Below are 21,783 nucleotides of genomic sequence, written 5' to 3' on the forward strand. Positions count from 1 at the left end.
TTTTAAAACATGGTTTCTGCACAGTAAATATAAATCAAGAACTGCATCCCTAGACCAAAACTCTAGGTCATTGAGACTCATTAATATCCAGTGTGAACCATGCCCTTCTAGTGCAGACATAAAGGACTATTAAACATGGGGTGGCAGTTTAATGTGTCATTAATGATAACTATTTTTATTACTATTATATACCCTGTTGTTCTTGACAGAATGAGCAAGTCCCACCCTGTTGGTCTTGACAGAATGAGCAAGTCACATATATGTCCATTTAAAAAGGTTTTAGAGTACATCAGTGCATGGTGTTCCACACAACCATTCATTTTTCACCTTGATAATTATGAAAGTAAAATTCTCTTAAAAGTATATGAATACATTTCATATTTTGGATAATCTTTACTTTATTCATTCCAGAAGAATCAAATGACTTTGTTTTTATACTGACAGACACAGGGTGGTCTAAGGTACTTGTCTTTGCAGATCAGTGATATCTCACCACTCTTGTCTTCATGGGTTCAAGTTTCAGCTCAGCTAATGTGAGAAATCAGAGATCTCGGAAGCGCTTAATTACGCGTATTTGGACGCCAATGTTTGATCTGAGACGCAGAAAATCACTGAGGCGGGAGTCCTTTGTAGGCATGTAATAGGTGTGTGGCAAAATTCAAAGACTTGCCAGTCCTGCTTCAGCCACCTCCTTTGTGGGAAAATGTGTTGATCAATTAGCTGTGCTGATATTTACAATGACAGAATTCAGTGACTGAAAGACCCCTTGATGTACAAACAGGTTGCCATTATAAGAGTACATCAAAAAGAACATGATGCAATAGCTGGGCGGCCAGTTCAAAGGATTTGACTGGCGGCCAGGTGGGAAAATGTACTTGTACTGATATTTACAGTGATTGAATTCAGAGTCAGAAAGACCCAGAGATGTACATGTGGTCATCTATAAAAGTACATCAAATAAACAACGTTAGCTTTCGTTATTGTGTTCATTTCCGAATGTATCGAAATAAGTAGTTCACGAGAATCAAGACCTGTTGAGACTTAGACAAAATGCCATTCGTAAATTTGGATAAGTATTTTGGGGTTAAACGGCAAACTTACGAAGATTTTAACAACATTCAGAAGAGTGCTAAAGCTGCTAGAATTGATAGTTCGGATAGGACAGTAGCTAAGTGTAAGAAAGTGTGTGATGCCAGCCTAGTGTTTGGAATAAATCCTTACTTAGATTGACAAAATTCAATATCACTCTGATGGACGAACAAGCGCTATTTAAGAGGCACATTGACTGACCATACTTTTTTTAAATGCCCCTCGCCTTTGCAAGGTTAGTTCTAGTGTTGTAGCGAAATGTATTCATGAAGACATCAGTAGCTAGGCCTAGTTTTGATATCAATTACTTTGACAAACAAACTATTGTCCATTCACAAACATTGTTTTGATAGCTGATTGACCATTAACCCTTTTTCGAGTATGGTAGCAACTATCAATTTCCTGCATGATATCCTTTGATGATAAAACATACAAACATGTTTTTTTAAAGATCAGAATCTGTGATCTGGATATATATTAACTGCCTCTTGTACACTATTTCGTCATAAAATTAGTTTGAAACTGTAAGTGAACCAGTAGGCCTAACGGGAAATAATACTTCGCTAAGTCTGGGATGTACCAGTTTATTATATTGTCTGTTTTCGTACATCATAGGGCAAATATTTTCAGAAAAATATACAAATCATTGAAAGCAAAGCCCAGGTATTATTTTATTAAAGATTTAACTTTAAACTGCAAATTATGTAGGTCAGAAACTTAGAGGACAATGCTATGTTGTGGAATTCGCGAGATGCGCTTTAAGGTCTTAGCTGTTTTCCGACTTGACACGTATTTGCGAAAATACGGGGAAAAAACAGCAAATCAGACACTATTTAGCTATTGCCTAAAATTACTACAAGGACGTAGACAAATAAATAAACCATACATTTGCAATCCTGTCAATGGAATGTTGTAATGGATCTATATTAAAGTGAGTGATTACATTACGGAAACTTCACCATCTAAAAATAGATGCACTCACATCTGTGTTGATTCTGTAGGAAAGAAGGGATTGCAACTTTTGATGGTGGGACTTCTATTTTTACCAAACTGGGAGCCCTGTACTCCTTGTTTTAAAATCCTAGCGAGATCTCTGCAGAAAGCTTGCAAATGGCTTCCCAATGGTCGATAGTTCTTCCTGGGGTCTTCTCTGGCTCTTCCTCAACCAAACACACTGCCAGCTATGTATAGTCGATCATATTATTTTTATGATGCTGAATCATTTAACAATTATTACGTTTTTTAACATATTCAGATACTTTTTAATTTTGTCTGTCTTATAATCTTTGTCTTCATGCCTTATTTATTTCATTTGCTCCATATCGGTTTCAGAGTGTATGTAAAGAAATGTTTTTATCCTTCAGTAATTTAGCAAGTGTAAGAATTGGTGTTTAAATAAAGTACATGAGTGACCAAATTACCAACATAAATACTTTAAAAAAATACATGTAAGTCATTTTTTGTTCCCAATTCAAATAAGCTGGTAATGTGAGGTATATGGGGGGGGGGGGAGGGCAAATATTTGGCTTGGAAGCAAATTATTTTTCTTGCTCTTCCAACTTTTGACTCAAAAATGAACTCTGGCATAATATAACATTAGATGTAAGAAAGAAACCTTTCATAGTAATTTGGAACATCTCTGTTTTCAATGTATATCTGGAGGTAATCATAGTGAGATTATGAATATCTGGTTGGGGTTTAATTTCAGTTGGTTTTTGAGCTCAACTGGTCATATACCAAAAAAAGCTTATAGGATGGTTTGTTGTCTGTTGTCCCTCAATCTATTTGCATTAAGATTGTTATTTCTACTGTTGCTAAACTACTTGGAACTTTACACATACATTCATCCCATGGTTTAGTTGGTCCTAAATGAAATTGGTGATAACGGACATACAGTATGGCTACTACACTGGCCATATTGAATATATTTTTATAACTACTGCTCCTAAATGGAAGTCATATGAACATGGTGTTTTCACTGGAGGCTTCTTATAATGTACAGTGAGCCCTAACTGAAAATAGTACTGATCTGATGCCCACTATAACATCAATCTTGAGTTTCGGGCTCGGCCAATGTGGATATGTGAGAAAGCTTGCCGGTAGCTTCTCGTGGGTCGGTGGTTCTTTTCGTGGTTTTCTCGAGTTCTACCTCCACCATTAATACTGGCCGCCATGTATAGCCTATCTTGTGCTGACAAATGGCGGTAAACCCTATAACAACAACAACGTATTGCATCAACTCCTTAATGGAAAGTCATAATGACATGGGGTTTTCTATAAACTTCTTCGTATGATATCCTACTTAAATATCGCAGCCACAATCGAATTTGGAGTTATTGCATAGTTCAGTTATTACTACACAGGTGGTATAAATTAATTTTGTATTTTCTCCAGGGTTTTGGATGAATTTATCAGTTGTGGACTTGTTGTTTAAGGCTTGCTATACCTAAATGGCAACCACGCTTTCATTGGGCTAGTGTTAATGTCACACAGGACTTAGCGCACAAATATAATCTTTTCCTACACCCTGTTAGTAACTGGTGTATAGTAACATTTTATTTACACACTGCATTACTATTTTATGTTAATTTTTTATTTTTTGTGTTGTTTGAGGCTTTATAAAGACCAAATGCAAGTTCAAGGCTGGCGAAGATACACCAGGAAAAACCAAGTACTGGTGATGTTTTCATACTGCTGGTACAAGACAGTAAGATGCCTTATGTACAAATGTCCCAACGTCAGAAACAAATCTGACAATAATACACATGTCCCCCCACCACCACAGTTCTAAAAAGTATGTTTACAACTACTTCAAAGCTAGCTAGGAATGTGGTTGCCACTTCCTGTATGCCTGATTTGGCATCATTGTCCATTTTCCGTCTTGCAGAAACATCAGGCAATGACCACACCTGGAAGGCGATGGCCCAAATTGCTAGGGTCATCAGTAGAGCGACGCATCAATCCATGGAACAAATGATGACCGCTTCCACCAATTTGGACTTTATCAGACATGACACATGTAAATGTTCCGCATCCCATAAGTTGCACCATAATCTGGCTTTAAGGACGATGCCATCAGGGTCACCTTTACTCTTTGGAGGAATGATTGAAGAAGTTTGAAGGTATGTAGCTAAGAAACTGCCCCTCCAACTTTATTCCACCCTGGGTTTTTGGAACATCCCAATACCAGAAGACAGCAGTCTAATCAGACTAGAACAAATTACCAAGAAAGCAAGAAACTTTCTTCACCTTCAAGCCTCATAGTGCCAAGCATTGACAATTTAACCCGATATATTTTTATGTATATGTAATTTGTATTCTTTATTGGCTTTTCGTAATGATTATATGTTATACACATATGTATTTAGTACTTGAACAAAATCAAATTCACTGTATACCTGACCAGGGCTAATAATTATCAATGAGTGTGAATTAAATATTCAGATCATTATCAATGGAGGTAAACATGTTAATTTGGGTCTGGGTCTAGGACATCAAATTTACACTAAGAAATTCCTGAACTTGATGAAAACTTGGAATGTTTTAGAGAGGATGCTGATCTACATATGGAATCAATTAACTCATTCGGCCCTGGAGGTTTTTTTCGTTTTCGCCTGAAATGCGAGTAGGAAAGATATTTTGGGGGCTATTTGTGAATACATCGTAATACATAGGCTTTCGACAGATTTTCCATGAGACTAATGCCTAGTTGTATTAGAAACATCGTTTTCCATTGGTTATTTTGCTTGCGCATGAGCAGAAGGGTAAAAGTGTATTCCAAATGCCCACCTTATCCTAGTTTTTGCAAAGGTTCACCTGTCTATATGCAGTTCAGATCGGTCTGCCTTAGATCTGAGGCCAAAAATTCTAAAATCCGGACACAAAATCGCATTCCGACCACGATCGAATTTTGGGTGAAGAAAAAAAACGGGTAAAAAAATGAGGTTTTTCCCTCTGTATTTTGTAGTGCAACTAGAACTTCCAGATTATTTGGTATCATTGTAGAGCTATATGTCTGATTTTTTTTGTAATACCACCCACTTTGGTGTATCTTAAATGACCTTGATGCTGCAGAGCTCGGAAATAGGGTACAGCCTTATCACGCCTACAGGCAGGATTGGGCCGAATTAGTTAATGTGCTTTAGTTTTTTATATATATATAATGGTGTTTACTTGAGAAATTACTCATTCTTGCTGTAACATCGTAAAGCGGAATACGTCTTATTGTTGTGTTTAGTTTTACATTTGGGTGAAATTATTTATTCAAACTATTATTCACTGGAAATACAAAGTGTTCATCAATAATATTCATGGACTGGAACAATAATTGAGAATTATAGCGAATAAGGACATTTTTGGATTTTATTATTGTGATACTTCAAAAGACTATAAGTATGTCATCTCAATTCAAACCATTGACACATTAACACATTTGAGAATAGGCACATAAACACATTCAGTATTGAAATCTAACTGGAATGCTACTGGAATTCAGTATGAACTTAATACATTTAGGACTCTTTGGGATTTAATTCACAATACTATCAGTTCTTTTTAAATTTTCACTTTGTATCATAAGGAAATAAATTATTTGTATTTTATAAAACTTGTTGGTTTTCGCTCTTTTCTGTTACTTAGTTTAAGACAAACGAGACCTTTTGAGATCTATTGTGTTTTCTCTGTTTTTGTATTAGTCCCCATTTGATTGCTTGCTATCTTTTCCATCTGTCTATCTGCAGAATATGTTGCGCAATAAAAAATGTTATATATACTACAGTAAACTTTACGTAGGTATTTCTAATGCGACGACAAAAATCCTTTTGCAATTATATTTTTTTTAAAACTTTTGTTTAATCTGGCAATTATATGATTTACCTGTTTATAATGATTTGTCTTCTAGTGGCTATGTCAAGTGTGGTAACATGTTAATGGTCATTGCAAACTTTGAATTATTTCATTTATGATGCTTAGCCAAAAAATGGCATTCAGAATAAATCCCACAGTACACTTGAAACGTCAAATCCTTTTTTAGATGGTAATGGATAGAGCGGAGGTCGAGAGAAGACAGAAAAAGGCAAAATCAAAGTTGGGCAAGAAATTCACGAAATCAAAAAGAGGAAGAAAATGGAAGTATTACATACATAAATAGAAGCTTCCAAAAAGCAGAATTAAGAAAAGGATGAAGAAAAACAATGAAGAGGATGCAAACTATTTTTAAAGAAAAAGAAAGAAACGGAAAACGCTGAACGAAATTAGTGATATCAAAATGAGAACAGAGATCACACAGAATACTACATTAAAATTTCTTTTCGGTTTCAAAAGGACATAGTGTCGGAGTAATGAAAAGTTATGACACTGCTGTAAAGAAAGCATATAGGAAGATAAATAGATAAATGTCCTGGAATGACAGGCTGAAACTTTGGAGAAACAAAATAAAAATGTCAGCAAAATGTTAGAACTTTACTAAATAAAACAAACAACTTTGCTATTCGTAGGATGGTATCACACGTCAAATGATAACTGAGATAAAACTAACACAAAGTACCATAAGACCGGCTACCGGGCTACGATAAGAAGAGTTAGGTATAGATGCTCCCGACAAGAAACATACGCAAGTTCACAAGCGTTTCCTTTTCTGCGAATGCCATAACATAGGAAATACATAAAAAAAGTATTACACATCGGCAAAAGAACAAACTTGCATCTCAGCTTTTTATTTCAGGGAAGATAATAAAGAAGTACAAAAGTACATATGAGTTTGAAAGGCAGGTGGGGGAACCACCATGATGACCATTTTAAACTCTAGCACTTTCAAAATTTAAATTCATTTGGAATACCACAGGAATTCATTCGAAATATTCTATACTTTGGGACTTGTGATAGAACTTTCAGGACTATTTGGAATTATATCACAATACTGTATTTTCTTTTAAATCTTTTACCTTGCATTCTATGGAAATAAAATATGTGTTGAATTGTTTGAAAAACAAAATATTGTTGGTGTTCGTTCTTTTCTGTTACTTAGTTTACCACCAAAGTTTCGTAAAATAGAAAATCGATAATTTCTAGGAGTAATTATTTACAGGTATTTATTGTGGGAAACTAATTTATAGCTGGTGCTTTCTGCAGTAACCTCCAGAACAGTATTGTTGATTATACTTACATCATATGTACCAAACTTTATGCAAAAAATAGACATCTCGAATAATCCGTATAGTTCTAGATCTCTCTGATTCTCCAATTGTGTCCCTTTGGTGATCGGCATGTAGATGTGTTTTTGTGCGTGCGTGTGTTACATGTGTATACGTGTCGGACATTGTAGTAAGTACAGTCTTAATTGAACTCATTGTATTGATATTATACTAAATTGCTTCATAACTTTATTGTTCTTACAAAATAAGCATTATTATTATTATTATTATTATTATTATTATTATTATTATACACCTAAGATGCTTTTAACGCTAGTATTGTTACAGAAAATATATTATTCAACATATATAAAACAAAATGAAAAGTTTTTTAAAAAATTAACAAAACTCTATAGGTTACTGGATTCAGTTTCAAGCTGTGCATCTTGCATTTGTGTTGACCCCACAAAGGAAGGATCCAAGATCATAGGTTTTGTAGGTGAAGGATATTCTGGTGGTGGACCATTTTCTCTGCGTTGGTACTGTTCCTTAAACCATTCATCTTCTGCTAACTTCTTCAGATGTACTCGGACTTTGTGTTTTGCAAGCATTCTGAGGATAATTTTTTGACACCTATTGCTTACAAAAGGTGTTGAGGGGAATTTTACTGTACTTTGAACTTGCTTAAGCAATGTCTTGTGGTCAGAGTCGTCAAAGGGAAGTAGACCATAAACCTGGAAAGATATTTATGGAATTAAGTTCTTTGCAATTAAAGTGTATGTCAATGTGGTCATTTGTACGCATTTATTCCAACTAATGTAAATATTACTTGTTGTTCTAAAATTGAATAATAAAATAGTTTAACCAACTCCTCATATTCAATCCTGATTGTTGAATGAGATGTACTTTAAATTTCATTTAAAACTTTCCAGTCGAACATTATTGATCGTTATGAACTTTTATAATTGTAGTCAGGTACTAAAATGGGTCAAGAAAACAGGTCGTCGGACTTATCGTAACAGATAACACGGTTGAACAAATTTTTAAACACACACGGCTTTCATTATAATCATTGTAACATCATAGCGCGACATTCCGTCCGATTTGTACTGTATCACACCTTTAGGTTGACCTCGTCCAAAAATGTCTGCATAGTTTAAAATTGATTTGGCCGTATGTTCTTCTCAGGGTTTGTAAATAATGATCTTCAAAGGTAATATGAATGTATGAAGGACCAAACAAAGTTAACAATTGTCATTTAAAGGTGTGTGTAAAAAAAAATGTTCAAATTGACAATCGTTACTGAAATAGTCGGTTTTGGACTCCTACATGACCCGAATGACTTTAACTATTCATTTGTTTTTGGCAGTAAACAACAGGTCTACATTTCAGCGTATCGAGTCATTACCATGTCAGGGAGTCATTTCCATGCTACCAAAGTTTCAGGTTTCCGATTTTGTGACGTTTACCTTGTGTTTCTTGCGAGCCTGTCCTTCCTTCATATAATAATAATAATAATAATAATAATAATAATAATAATAATAAGTAGTAGTAGTAGTAGTAGTAGTAGTAGTGATATCTAAAATTCCAATAAACTGTTTACTTCCAGCTAAAACATAATGTATTGCGTTATTACTGGTTAATAGTAGTAGTAGTAGTACCAATGGGGCAGTTACGCCATATTAACGTGTTACTACCTAGAAAACATCACACAAAGTTTTCACTGGAACTTTTTATTTTTATGGCATTGCATCAGTAATCAATGTGCTATGCATTTGGCACAGCGAATTATTTTAATTTCCGACCAACAGGACCGCCAAAAAGGTGGGTATTTTGAGATGGCCTCCAACAGGAACCGCCTTAAAGAGGGCGTTCTATTATCTCGGAAATCGAGAAATGCAGTGACCGTCAGTCGTACGCAACTTTTTTCTTCTAAAAAATCAGAAAATATTATGTAAAAGCAGAACTTTTAAAATAATATTTTCAACACTAAATTCACAAATTAATAAATATGTGTTTGCATAGATATTGACAGTAGTAGTTCACTTCACTCCCAGTACAAATGCATACAGGAAATTCATTGACAATAGCTGAAAAAGTCATGAAATTTGAACACAATCATATTTTCTTGGCAAATTTAGAACAATGAAAAGTAGGTTACAATGATCAGATTCCTGTACCGATATACTTCTATATTTAGATCATTTTATTTTTGTAATTCTTCCGGTGTATCTTTATGTTTAAGTTTTAGTTAGTGGAAAACCATTTTTCTTTTTCCGAAGAAAAGAAAAAGGAATGAAATGTTTTCGCATAGGAAAGACTGACCATGGTATAAAGGACGACTCCTATGCTCCAGACATCCGACAGAAAAACGTTATAAGCGATTCCCTTCAGCAGTTCTGGTGCCGCATAAGCATAGCTGCCGCAGTAAGTCTCGCTCAAAGCCACGGTACCGGATTTGGCTTTGGGAACTTGTTTTGAAAATCCAAAATCGGAGACTTTAAGAGTATAATGTTGGTCCAAAAGCAGGTTTTCGCATTTGATGTCCCGATGAGCAATGTTTCGCTCATGCAGATATGTGATGCCGTCGTGCAGCTGGGTGAACCATCGGCCAGCAAGAATTTCTTCGATGTATTTTTGCTGTTTAATTAGCTCCAAAAGATCGCCTTTTTCTGTGAATTCCATTATAAAGAAATGGCGAGAAGTTGTTTCTATTAGCTGGTAAACGGAGATTAGATTTGGATGGTTACACATTCTCATTGTGTCCATTTCTCGTGGCAAAAACTTGTTAAGGTATTCGTGGTTTGCCTCTTTCTTTGATATTATTTTCACGGCAACTTTAATCCTCCGATTTACGTCATACGCACATTTTACTACTGCAAAGGAGCCTTTGCCCAGTGTCTTTCCAATGATTATTCCTTGAGTTTCCAAAATATGATCATTCGATGGTCTTTTCGACTTTCGGAGACTAGAGTCTGCACGACTGGTTTCCTCAGTCCGTGATTCCTTTATCAACCTCTTCTTATTTTCATCCTCAGTGTTGTTGTCTTCATCGTCTTTCATTTTATACCTGCAGCATGGTTTTCAACTTCTCGAACAGCGACATTCTTGTCGCCACTTGTACGGTAGCTAGGAAACAAACGTCATTGTCTCTGACGTAATTCTATTTGTTTACGATTTCCTACGCTAGAACATCAAGACAACACGAGGATCCTATATCCTTTTCTGTGCACGTATAATGTTGGTAAAGTCATAAAACATGGTTACAATGATTGCATGTTTATTTTAATATTGTTGTTCAACTTCGTTAATTGTTCAAATTGACTTAAATCGCTTCCATAAAATTTTCCCTAGTTTTACATGACAAGTATGTTAACACCTAACGGAAAAGTGATGGCCACTTGTCTCCAACGTCAGAATAGCACATATAGAAAGAGATTTGATAATAACTACGTATAAGATCACACAAATTAAAAATTTCCAGAATCACTAACAACGGATATCACATAAGTGAAAAGAAAGTATACTTTAATGTCATCTTAATATGAATTATACATTTTCCACGCAGAACAGTTTATGTTTCAAAAATATGTAATCGTACATGAGCATAAATTATCAATTAAGAATCTTATGCATTTATTCAGTTCGATCTTATGTAGAAATCAATTGAGTTTAGCGGTCGACAAAGAATGGATATTACCTAATTAACTTTGTTTAAGCAAAAGGAGAAATTACAAGATCGTATTATTTGTAGTACAGTAGTACATTTCTTGGTGTGGCCGAGTGGTCTAAAGCGTTCGCCGTTACGGATCACTGCCATCTCACCTCTGTCTGCGCCGGTTCGAGTCCCAGATTCAACCAATGTAGATATGTGAGAAAGCATGCCAGTAGCTTCTCGTGGGTCGGTGGTTCTTTCCTGGGTTTTCCCGGGTTCTTCCTCCACCATTAATACTGGCCGCCATATATAGCCTATCGTGTGCTGAAAAATGGCGTTAAACCCCATAACAACAACAACAACAACAACAACAATTCTTGGTACGAATCCTTTGCCTTTTTAAAAAATACGTATTAAAGCTTTTGTAGGTAAGAGTATGGTAATAAGAGACATTTGAGGCGGCCATCATAGCGGTCAAATTGAATGTAATATTAGCACCATTTTCAGTTAGATCCAACTGGATATCAAATACGAATCGTTTGGTTAAAACTTCATGTCGTCTGTCGATATGGCTAAACCATTCAGAACTTGTTGCAATAAAAAGATTTTCAAGATGGTGACCGCACTTTTGATGTCCAGTCTGTACCACTTTTACTTAGAACCAAATAAACACCAGTCTTCGGATGGATTACCACGCCGATATGACATTCCGTTAAGAGTAGCGATATCAAAATTTGTCAAGATGGTCGCTGTGGAGGCCATATTGGATGTCAGATCATCATCATTTTCATTTGGGACCAACTATGGTGTTGCTTTACATTTTCGTCATTTTGCATAGGTTAGAATTTTAAAGAAAAAATGTCCCGGGTTTCCTCGCTGGCTATTTAAAAAAAAGACATTTATGTCGGGTTTTGTTCAAAGAACCGTTAATTCCCTTTATTTTGGTGTATGATTGATAGATGCAATATGGGTTATAGAATATACAGCTTGGTCTTACTTCAGATGTGCACCTCTCTAAGGACTGCTAGCTCCGCTTGGTCATTTTCACTTCCTGGACTTCAGAGGTAAATTGTTGTTTTTTTAAAAAAAGAACCGATACTTTTTTATAAATATTTTAGAATATTTGGTAATTCATTCATTGCACATTCAAAAAAGCTGGTATTGTCTGGTCCAGCAAAATTCGTGTATCCTATTTTAATAACTGCTATATGATATTGTATTTTAGACTAATTCAGGCTCATTATTTTAGCAGAAGGAAGCAGCCATTTTAGATGTCAGTGTGCTTAGTACATGTCTACAAGTATAATATCCAAAGAAATTTCAGCAATAGGAAATGTAAGTAACATAGAGGTATACCAACATTCTCTCCATTTTGCATGTTGCAAATGTAAACAACTTCAGCTTACACACGCCACTCTCTCAGAAGTTCCTAATATACAGAGCGCCCTCTATAGCTTTAATGTGTGTGTGTGTGTGTGTGTGTGTGTGTGTGTGTGTGTGCAAAGTTTCGTTTGCAATTACTCCAAATAGTCTTTGATCTTGATCTAGCGGAAGGATGGCAGACAACGCGCCATCCCATACGCTGTTTGGGTATATGACCAAAAGAGCTAATGATTGGAATAGGAATAACAAAAACACTCGTTCATACTTTACAATAAAATATGCTTAAAGTTCTGTTTAAAAGAAGTTACACTGTGCTAATATACTACATATAGCTTTTTTATGTTTATCAGCAGATCTTGAAGATCTTTAAATCTGAGTAGAAACATCTGTGATCTTATTGAATAAAACAGCAGTTTTCGACGCATTTGAGACTGGGCATCAGAAGAATAGCATGTCCGTGATATAGTTCGCTATACATTACTATTTTAAAACAATCCAACTTCTGTAAACTACAGAACTTTCCGCGCAATCTCTTTTTGCCTGACAAAAGATAGCCGACAATGTTTAATGTTTTAGAGAGATCATTGGGCGAGCTGAAGAGATCGTAGGGTGAGCTAGAGTGATATTTGGATGATCTGGAGAGGGTGAACATTATTGAGCGAGACAGAGAGGAGGAGCTGGAATAATCTACAGTCTGAAATGACTGGTAATTCTATCAGAAAGCTGTAAATTAAAGTGTGAAGAAATGAAAACTACCTTCGCTGAACCCTGCTGAAATTCACTGACTTAATTATTTCATAAAAGTTCATTGAGAAATCTTACAGGGGTGACCCGAAGCGGTGGAAAAAGGAAGCATTACATATATAATCTTAGGAAACAATATTTGATATGGACTTCGAAAATATATTTGTTCGTTTATTTCCTGTTTACTAGACAAAATCTGATGAGAGTAAACCTGTGCGAACATGATATGTAGATATTATATGACTAACCTAAGTATTTGAAGTTACTTTCCTCAAAGAGAGGATAGATATAAGACAAGCCATGTTAGAAACTTACTGATGTTATGAATCTATCACATCGAAATTAAAGAACCATACCTGACCAGGAAGTCATGCTGTTTTTCTGGGTAATATTATCTCCATTGTATTCTCTGGAGGTTGCATAAATAGAGTCAACCCGGAAGATGAAAATTCTAAGTCGGGGCGGGGGCGGCTGGATTTAAAATCGGAATTTTTCTTGTGGGATAGGGGTGGGGGTCGAATTAGTATGGAATATGTGAACATTCCAGATGGCACTAGTGGGTTCTAAGGACATTTTGGGTTATAGTAGTACACATATGGAGAGTTCTAGAGTACCTACCTTCACTTTGATTAATTTATTCAAATATTAAAAGTGGCACAGAGAAAACGTAGTGATCTCAAAATATGTAAAGATTTTTAACAGCTTTGTTGCTTTTCCTGATTTAAAAGGAAAAGTTAATAATAACAGAAAGTGATAACCTATAACCTGCCATCTCTCCAGTGCTAGACATCACTATAAACTGCCACACTGCAGACATCGTAGCGATATGACTGAAAAATTGTTAAAGCTACGTTAGATATTTCAGTCACACACACACTCATTCCACGTAGATTATGTGTGATATATTAAAGTTATCGTACTCTTGCGCAAATGGCTCATATTCTAAATACAAGGGATGGCGCAATGATTTTCAACTAATCCTACCATTCTACAAATTCCCCCATTCCACATATAATGTTTGGTGTAGTGATGTTCAAGTACTCGTATACGAGTTGTCTACGTAATAAAACTGCGTAGCATCTCTACGAGAACGTTGCCTCGCAAAAACTCTTGTACTGAAGGTGCAACCAGAATCTGGTATAAATCTGTCTGGCAGCAAGCCTGAACTAATTAGATAGTCCTTGGTTAACTCAGCATACATACACGTACAGTTAGTTTCATGAACTCCTCTTAAGTAAGTTTCTACGGTGGTCCAATTTTTATATATTTTTTGTTGTTATCACACTACTGCATGCGACGTTGTATCACTTACTTGGTGATTTAAATCGTTAAGTATGCCTTTCATCTGACACGTTTATTACAATAGTTGAACATTTCACAGTACCTCGGAGACGTTGCCATTATAAAATTTGACACAAGAAACTGTTTCTTTTGGTTGCATTGGGTTTACTCGTGGTTCTATTGATTGGTTTCTACTTACTTAGAAGATGTAATGGTAAGGAAGATCCTTAAAATTAGACAGATGTATGTTAGCCATAATATCGATTTAAAATCTTCCAGTATCCTCTCTATAATACCCTTTTATCATTCATCAATTCGTTTTCTGAAAGCTTTGCCTCTGCTAATTAATTATCGTATATCTCATCTAAAAACTATGTAATACATTTTTGTACAATACTGCTATCGTTTCATTCGAGATTACATTGTAAGTTTCCTCTCTCGAAATTGTTCGTCGCCGCATTTGTAGTAGTTATCTCAACAACATTTTAATTTCCCCCTCTTGCACGTTCCAAAGTGTTTTTGCTGTATTAATAATTGACATTTTTCTTCTTCGGCAACATTTGTTTAAGGCTTTTACATATAACTGAATTTCTCTACATTTTCAACGTGCTTGCTTTGTTCAATGTCTTGATGTGTAAGGACAATTTGGACATTGTTTAAGGCATTTGCATAGGACAAAAGAGTCTTATTTCTTACATCCAAGTGCTTATCAATCGGAATTCTTTTTAAATCGTTACAAATGTGTCAATTTGTTATAGCCAAATGATTACAAATATATCACTCTGTTACAGACAAATTCTTTAGAAAATCATTTTAATCCCAACAAACTTGTACTAGGCTGTATCAAATAGTTGCATGACTTTGTTGTGATTTTGTTCATTACAAAAAAGATCTAAAATGCGTGCAAAAACAATTATTTGACGAATTTCCAGTATAATAAATACATCATTTAGGATGAAAGAGGAGGTGCAGCATCAATTTTTGTTTCAAAGAACAATAATTATACCATTTTTTATTTCTCTCCCAAATGTTTTCAGGAAAGTAAAAGTACGGAACAACACGACTATCTTGAATAGACTCAAGCTATTGGTATTCGTCAAGAAAAAATTATGTGAAATTCAAAACAAATTAATTGTAGGAAATGCTACGAGATAAAATATCTTGATGAATGATAAAGTCTGATTTATGCCTGCTTGGATGAAATGCCCAAAATATGTACTTAATAGGCTGTGCAGTTTAGAATACCTTAAACTGGAGAAGAAAAAGAACGACAGGATGCGAATGTGAAGAAAAAAAAACTGTTTTAGTACTTGCTTAAACCCGCAGAATTAATTCACAAAAATCTTCATTGTTAAAAGCTCAAATATGTGACAAAAGAGAAAGAATCAGCAAAACGTAGCAAACAAATGTCAAAATGTTCAGTGTTATAATACAAGAAAAAAGAAATTAAACGTTTCAACAAGCAAATATTTAAATGTTCCTGCTAAAAATAAATAAATCAAATATGTGGGAAAATGTAAACAAAAAAAATAAAGACAAAGAATCAACAACTTTTAAGAGACAGATATATAATTCTAAAAATGAAACGAGGAATGTTTGGGTAGTCAAACTATCAAAGATTTACAAAATATTTGACGACCAGAAAAACTATTTAAAACATTTCAGCAAAGAAATACTATCAATTCATCAACTTTCATTGTTATAAAGTCTAAGTCAGATATGAGAGAGAAGGAGAACAAAAAAATCAACAAATTGTAGCGAACGAATGTCATAATATTTAATACAAAACAATTTTAGTGAATACATATTATTTTTAATCGTTCAAAAGAACAGATATGCGAGAAACAGAAAACAAAGACTCAACAAAATTCAAGCGACTAAAATTCAAATATTTCGAATGAATGTCAAATATCAAATTTACCTAAACGTTAGAATACATGAATCACCAATAAACAAATTTTAGTAAATAGGTCTTTGCAAATTCGTGACATTTTCCAGAAACTTAAAGTAAAATTCAGATTTTTCAATTAAAGGCATGCTCAAAGAAGTAACATAATCAGGATTCAGTATTGTACACTAAAGAGGGCTTTTCAGGCTACACTCAAAACGATTGAAAAGAGAATCGGCTACTGGCTCTTGCAGTTGTTGAGAAGGAAAATATACGGGGGAAAAGAAAATTACCGAGGGTAAGAAATGAAAGACGAAATAGAATAAGGAAACCAAGAACAAGAAGGAACTGAAACAACGAAGAGAATGCCGTAAAGAGAAATAATAAAAGGTTAAAAGAGAGCGCGCAGAGCAGAAGTCTCGTACATAATAGCTGCTTCAAGAAGTACAAGTAATGAAAGTAACTTCCATTTTTTGAAAGGGTAAATTCTTATGAATTTATTGGAAGTCATAACATAGAGCTGTACTTGTTCCTTTATCACCTGCGTGCTGACATTATCAAGACTGTACATATAAAAGTTTAAAAATATTAAATTCTGTAAAGATGTACCTTAAACTGAAGATTAGTAATAGGTTCAATATATGTCATATGTAAATTGAAGACATAAGCAAATTTGAAAATGACTGTGATATATGAGTATATAAATCAATGTTTATCAAAATTTGTCAGTGTTTAACTAGAATTGCTATTTCCGAGACTGCTTGAACGACATACGATGGACAAAGAAAAAAAACTAAACTAGAGTAATAGAAAAGGAAACGAATCAGTACGTTGACATGTTAACCATTGTTGACAAAATAACAAAGTTATCTATGCGGAAACCGAAGCTTCTATCAAGCATGACTGATACGCACACAAGTGGCAAATTCATACACAAGAATTGTCCAATTATGTCCCTACAATAGAAAAATTGAATCAATGCAAAAGTCTATGCTATATTGCAGAAAAGTTAATTGACATAATTCCTGAACAATGTTATCTTGTGAAAGTTAAACCTTCAATAGTCAGTTCAGTGTTACATTGGTGATACTTATGACTCTGAATTGTTTGGCCAAAACGTATAAAATCGGCATTAACTGAAAGTACTGGACTGTCAAAGTATTGCCATACATAAACGTGTTGATGCGTGTTATGCAAATATTTTCAATGAATTTCGAAATGTCTGCGTACAAAATTACAAACTTGACCCAGTGCACTACTAAAATACACGACGAGCAGGGCAAGAATAGAGTTGTTAATTGACTCTGACATATTACTAACGACTGGCTGTGGCATTACTATAATCGCTGAAAGATACGCAAAATGTATTTATTTTGAAGACGGTAAGACGTCAGAGACTGCTAAAGCAATCGAAGATAACAGTGAATATGATCTCAAGAGTGTAAATCATTCCTTACGAACCGATAACCAATGACTTGAATGTCCAGACTACGTTTCAACATTTACTGTCAAAGACTTCAGATGGGGAAAATAAGAAAGAAAGCACGTGAACAAAGTAAAATCCCAAAAGACTCCGGGTTTCTTGCCAGACCGATCGTATCATATTTTTGTTGCACCTTCGGTACAAAAATTGTTGCAAAACAGCATTATCGTTGTAGAAATGTTATGCAGTTTTGTATTATAGACAATTCGTATAGAAGTGATTTAATATCATAATGGTTGCAACAATTTGAATGTCAACAATTAATGTAGAAGTAATTTTTATTAAATCTTGAAGAGTCATGAGAATTCGGTCAGTTGAATTCATGTCTGCGTAGAAGCGGAACCGTTCGGATATCATTCTAACTTGAATTCACTATGTTTTCACTAGGTTACTTTTGAAACTTTAATAAATTAATCAAAATAAAAGGGAGTGGCGTATAATTTATACCTATGCTCTATTAAAGTCCATAATGACATAAAGGTAATCTTAAATTTCTATAGACCACCACAGTGACACTCATAATCTTCAATTTACATATCCCCCATAGATTTCGACCCACCTCCCAGCCCAATAACATTTCTCATGTGACCAACTCAGATTCCCACAATAAATCGACTCCACTTCACCCCTCCCAAAATTATAACTTATATCTTCTGCATTGAATCTAGCCATGCTATCTTCAGAGGTTGCTATGTAGATAGTGTAAACCAAATCTGATTACGTGAAAATCTGACGATGACCGCTTAGGGGTCATGTCCTGGTGATATTTGAATTAGCCAATGGAAATGCAGCTCTGAATCAAATAGTTTGGTACACACTGATGCTCTTAATCCACACTGCTCAGTCTCTAAACACGAAGATGCAATACTTCATCTGATTGGCTGATAAAATTTGCGATTATGTTGATAACATATGTTACCAGAACATGAATCCTAAGTGGTCGCTGTCAAATCTTCGTGTATGACAGTAGAAATGTGATTTTAATCAGATTGGTGTAAACCAAAAAAGTAGCCCAACTTCCTAAGCATACGGTTGTGAACACCACAAAGAGCTCCCCTATACTCATGGAGCTTGGGAAAAACGGGGGGAAAATGCAGAGGGATATATGTGTGTATATATATATATATATATATATATATATATATATATATATATATATATATATATATATATATATATATATATATATATTCCGTTTATAAGATAAATAAATTTCTAAGATATCTTGTTTTCTCTTGTCCTCGTGTTTGTTTTCCTTTTGATGACACGGAGGTTAGTCATTGTATATCTACATACACTGTTCTCATCGGCTGTTTGCCATTCGATTTTGTACCCATTCCGTCTAATAAACATGAAATGTACCATAACTTTGTGACCATAACATTGAAAATAAAGGTTAATTCGCCGGATTAGATTCATGCGATGTTCGTCCGAGAGTTATACGTTGGTACGTTACTGTATTTTGAATGGATATGTGTAGCTTTTGAGTCTTATGGCAATTCTGAAGCGATAAAAGACACGTGACAAAAGTCGAATCGAACGGATGGTTGGGGTCACGCTTGCACCCCTTGTGTTAATTTATAGTACCGATAAGAGATTTTTCAGAGATTTCATTTTACTTTATTGAAAAAACATCAGATTCATGTGTTAACACCAACTAACGCTGGTAAACAACGCATTTCGCGATAAGCGAAAGCGCTGCCGAGTGAGTACTAATTCGGTCACATGTTCGAGTATATTCGTATCCTATCAGAAAGAAACAAGGACGTTCCGAATGTGTAAGCACAAATTCCAAAGAATTGCATTGTCAATTGTGCAAACAATGTCCATTGTGCAAACAATACTCATATGGAATCACCTGCACCACGGTATTCATATCTGCATAATACATACACAACTACAAACAACGTAGACCCAGATCTGACGTTGCATTCTGCTTCTGAAGATCTTAATCTACGCTTTCCTATAGTACAGAATCTGATCTGTGGGCATATTATGCGTGGACTAATTACTGAAAAATCAGTTTTGAATAAAGCAAAGCAGTGTCTCTTCTTAGTTTAATACATTTTACTTGTTCCTAATTCGAACTGACTGACATAAATATGGTTGATAGACGTTTCTGGTAAATAACAATTTTTGTATGTATTCCAAGGTCGTTACCATGGCGATTGACAGCAGTGATTGCTGGTATACGGAATGAGAAGCAGCATCTAAAGAAATATTCACGTGGATCTTTAAATGCCGTTTATGAACAATACTAGATTGATAGTACGAAATAAAAACAGCAACTGTTGACGGACGCAAGCCTATACCATATGCATACTTGGACTTACAACCCAGTAAGAGGTTGAAGAAAACAGCAACTGTTGACGGACGCAGGGCCACACTATACGCATACTTAGCCTTATAGCCTGGTAAGAGGTTGGGGGAAAAAAACAGCAGCTGTTGACAAACTCAAGCCTATACCATATGCATACTTGGCCTTACAGCCTGATAAGTTAAAAAAAAAAAAACAGCAACTGTTGCAGGACGCAGGCCTAGACGATATCATATTTGGCCATAGAGCGGGGTAAGAGCTTGGAAAAAAACTAGTAACCGTTGATGGACACAAGACTATACCATATGCTCACTTGGTCTTACAGCCTTATAAGAGGTTGAGAGAAAAAAACAGCAACTGTTGACGGACGCAAGGCTTTACCATATACATACTTGGCCTCACAGCCTGGTAAGAGGTTGAAAACAAAAACAGCAACTTTTGACGGACGCGAGGCTATACCATATGCCAGGGGTCTCGAACTTAAACCACCCTGCGGGTCGCATGGGGGCATTTTCGGTGGGACAAGGACCGCACCACCTATGTTATCTCTAATGACACCTTGTAGGCCACATGATACGGCCTGGCGGGCCGCTTGTTTGAGACCCTTGCAATATGCTCACTCGGCCTTACAGCCTGGTAAACTAAAAATTCAAAGGACTTAAAAATATGCTACAAATCGAAGCACATTTCAAACATGGTCAAATTGATCCCTCGCTTTCTGAACAAAAATCTTTTATTTTTCAGATAATTATCGCCATTTTAAAAAGAAGTTCTGAGTAATTTCTATAAATGTTGAATTTGAGCATATTCTCAGTCGAAACTGGTTTGGTCATGCAGAAATCTACAAGATGTCGTTTGAAAGCAAGGCTGTTTTTAACTATAGTTTACATATTTCTCCGCAGTTCCGCGTTGTTTGAAGCAAGGAAAAAAAAATCGCTTGAAGGTAAAACTTTGAAGTTAAATTATTAGTGACAAGCAGCCTTCTATCAAAACTTTACGAAACTGGTACAGTTGTTTTTGATAAGATATTTTTGCATGCGATTTTTTGGGGTCATTGCGGCCATTTCTGATAGCTGATCCGCATCACTGATATAAAATCGAAAAGCCTCAACGCGGTTATGCTAATTTACCTGACAAGTTTAGCGTTTCTCGTCAGTGACATGTACATGGAGTAGTACTCGTGGGCTTACAGCTACGTGAGTTGGAATAGTACCTTTCTCAAGCAGACAATGTGGACATATATGGTCAATGAACACTGCATCAGTTTGTGTTTATAAACTATAACTGACTTCAGTGCAGCAAAATCTAGAAACGTGTCCATATGAGAGGTATGCCCCCGCAAATATGATGCAATTGTAGGGCAAAGTTTGAAGTAACAAAACAGATACCGTAACTCGGTAAAGTATTGTTGAAAAAGAGAGATACGCAATCTTGAAAAGCCTTGTATCAAATTTGGTTTGAATCCATTTGGTTTTGTTTAAATTGGTGAAAGTCAAAGTTGTCTAAGAGCTTCATACAAGATTCGGTTTGCATCCCTAAAGTTCTTCAAAAGTTATGGAGCGGAAACAAAATTATAATGCAAATGAAGAGAACAATTCAAAGTCACACGGGGATATAAATGAATTAAATTCTGTTTGAAAATGGTGATGATCGAACCTGTCCTAGATCATCTCAACGTAAAGCATCGTACAAAATTTGTTGGAATAAAAGAAGTCCTTCAAAAGTTACTGAGCGGAAAAGAAATTTGCGGAACGTGATGTGACTTAACAGACGGACATGGGCAACACAGCCTTCCCCCGGCATTGATGTGGT

General features: G+C 35.3%; 1 protein-coding gene across 1 annotated transcript; it reads right to left on the minus strand.

Moving 5' to 3' along the window:
- Positions 1–5,437: 5,437 nt before the first annotated feature.
- LOC149780313 (testis-specific serine/threonine-protein kinase 4-like) lies at positions 5,438–10,325 on the minus strand. Its single transcript, XM_089937156.1, has 2 exons — positions 9,546–10,325; positions 5,438–7,954 (listed from the first exon to the last, which is right to left on the minus strand). Exons 1-2 carry the CDS (start codon positions 10,281–10,283, stop codon positions 7,631–7,633), a joined length of 1,062 nt encoding a protein of 353 aa, XP_089793282.1. The 5' UTR covers positions 10,284–10,325; the 3' UTR covers positions 5,438–7,630.
- Positions 10,326–21,783: the final 11,458 nt, after the last annotated feature.

Source organism: Sinohyriopsis cumingii, chromosome 16 (genome assembly GCF_028554795.1).
Source record: "Sinohyriopsis cumingii isolate HCF-2022 chromosome 16, ASM2855479v2, whole genome shotgun sequence".
In the NCBI taxonomy this organism is placed as follows: Eukaryota; Metazoa; Mollusca; class Bivalvia; order Unionida; family Unionidae; genus Sinohyriopsis; species Sinohyriopsis cumingii.

Excerpts from the sequence above, each read along its gene's own strand:
- LOC149780313 (XM_089937156.1), bottom strand. The coding sequence starts at position 10,283 with ATGAAAGACGATGAAGACAACAACACTGAGGATGAAAATAAGAAGAGG. Across the intron at positions 7,955-9,545 it reads GAGTCGTCCTTTATACCATG|GTTTATGGTCTACTTCCCTT; the intron begins GTCAGTCTTTCC and ends ATATCTTTCCAG.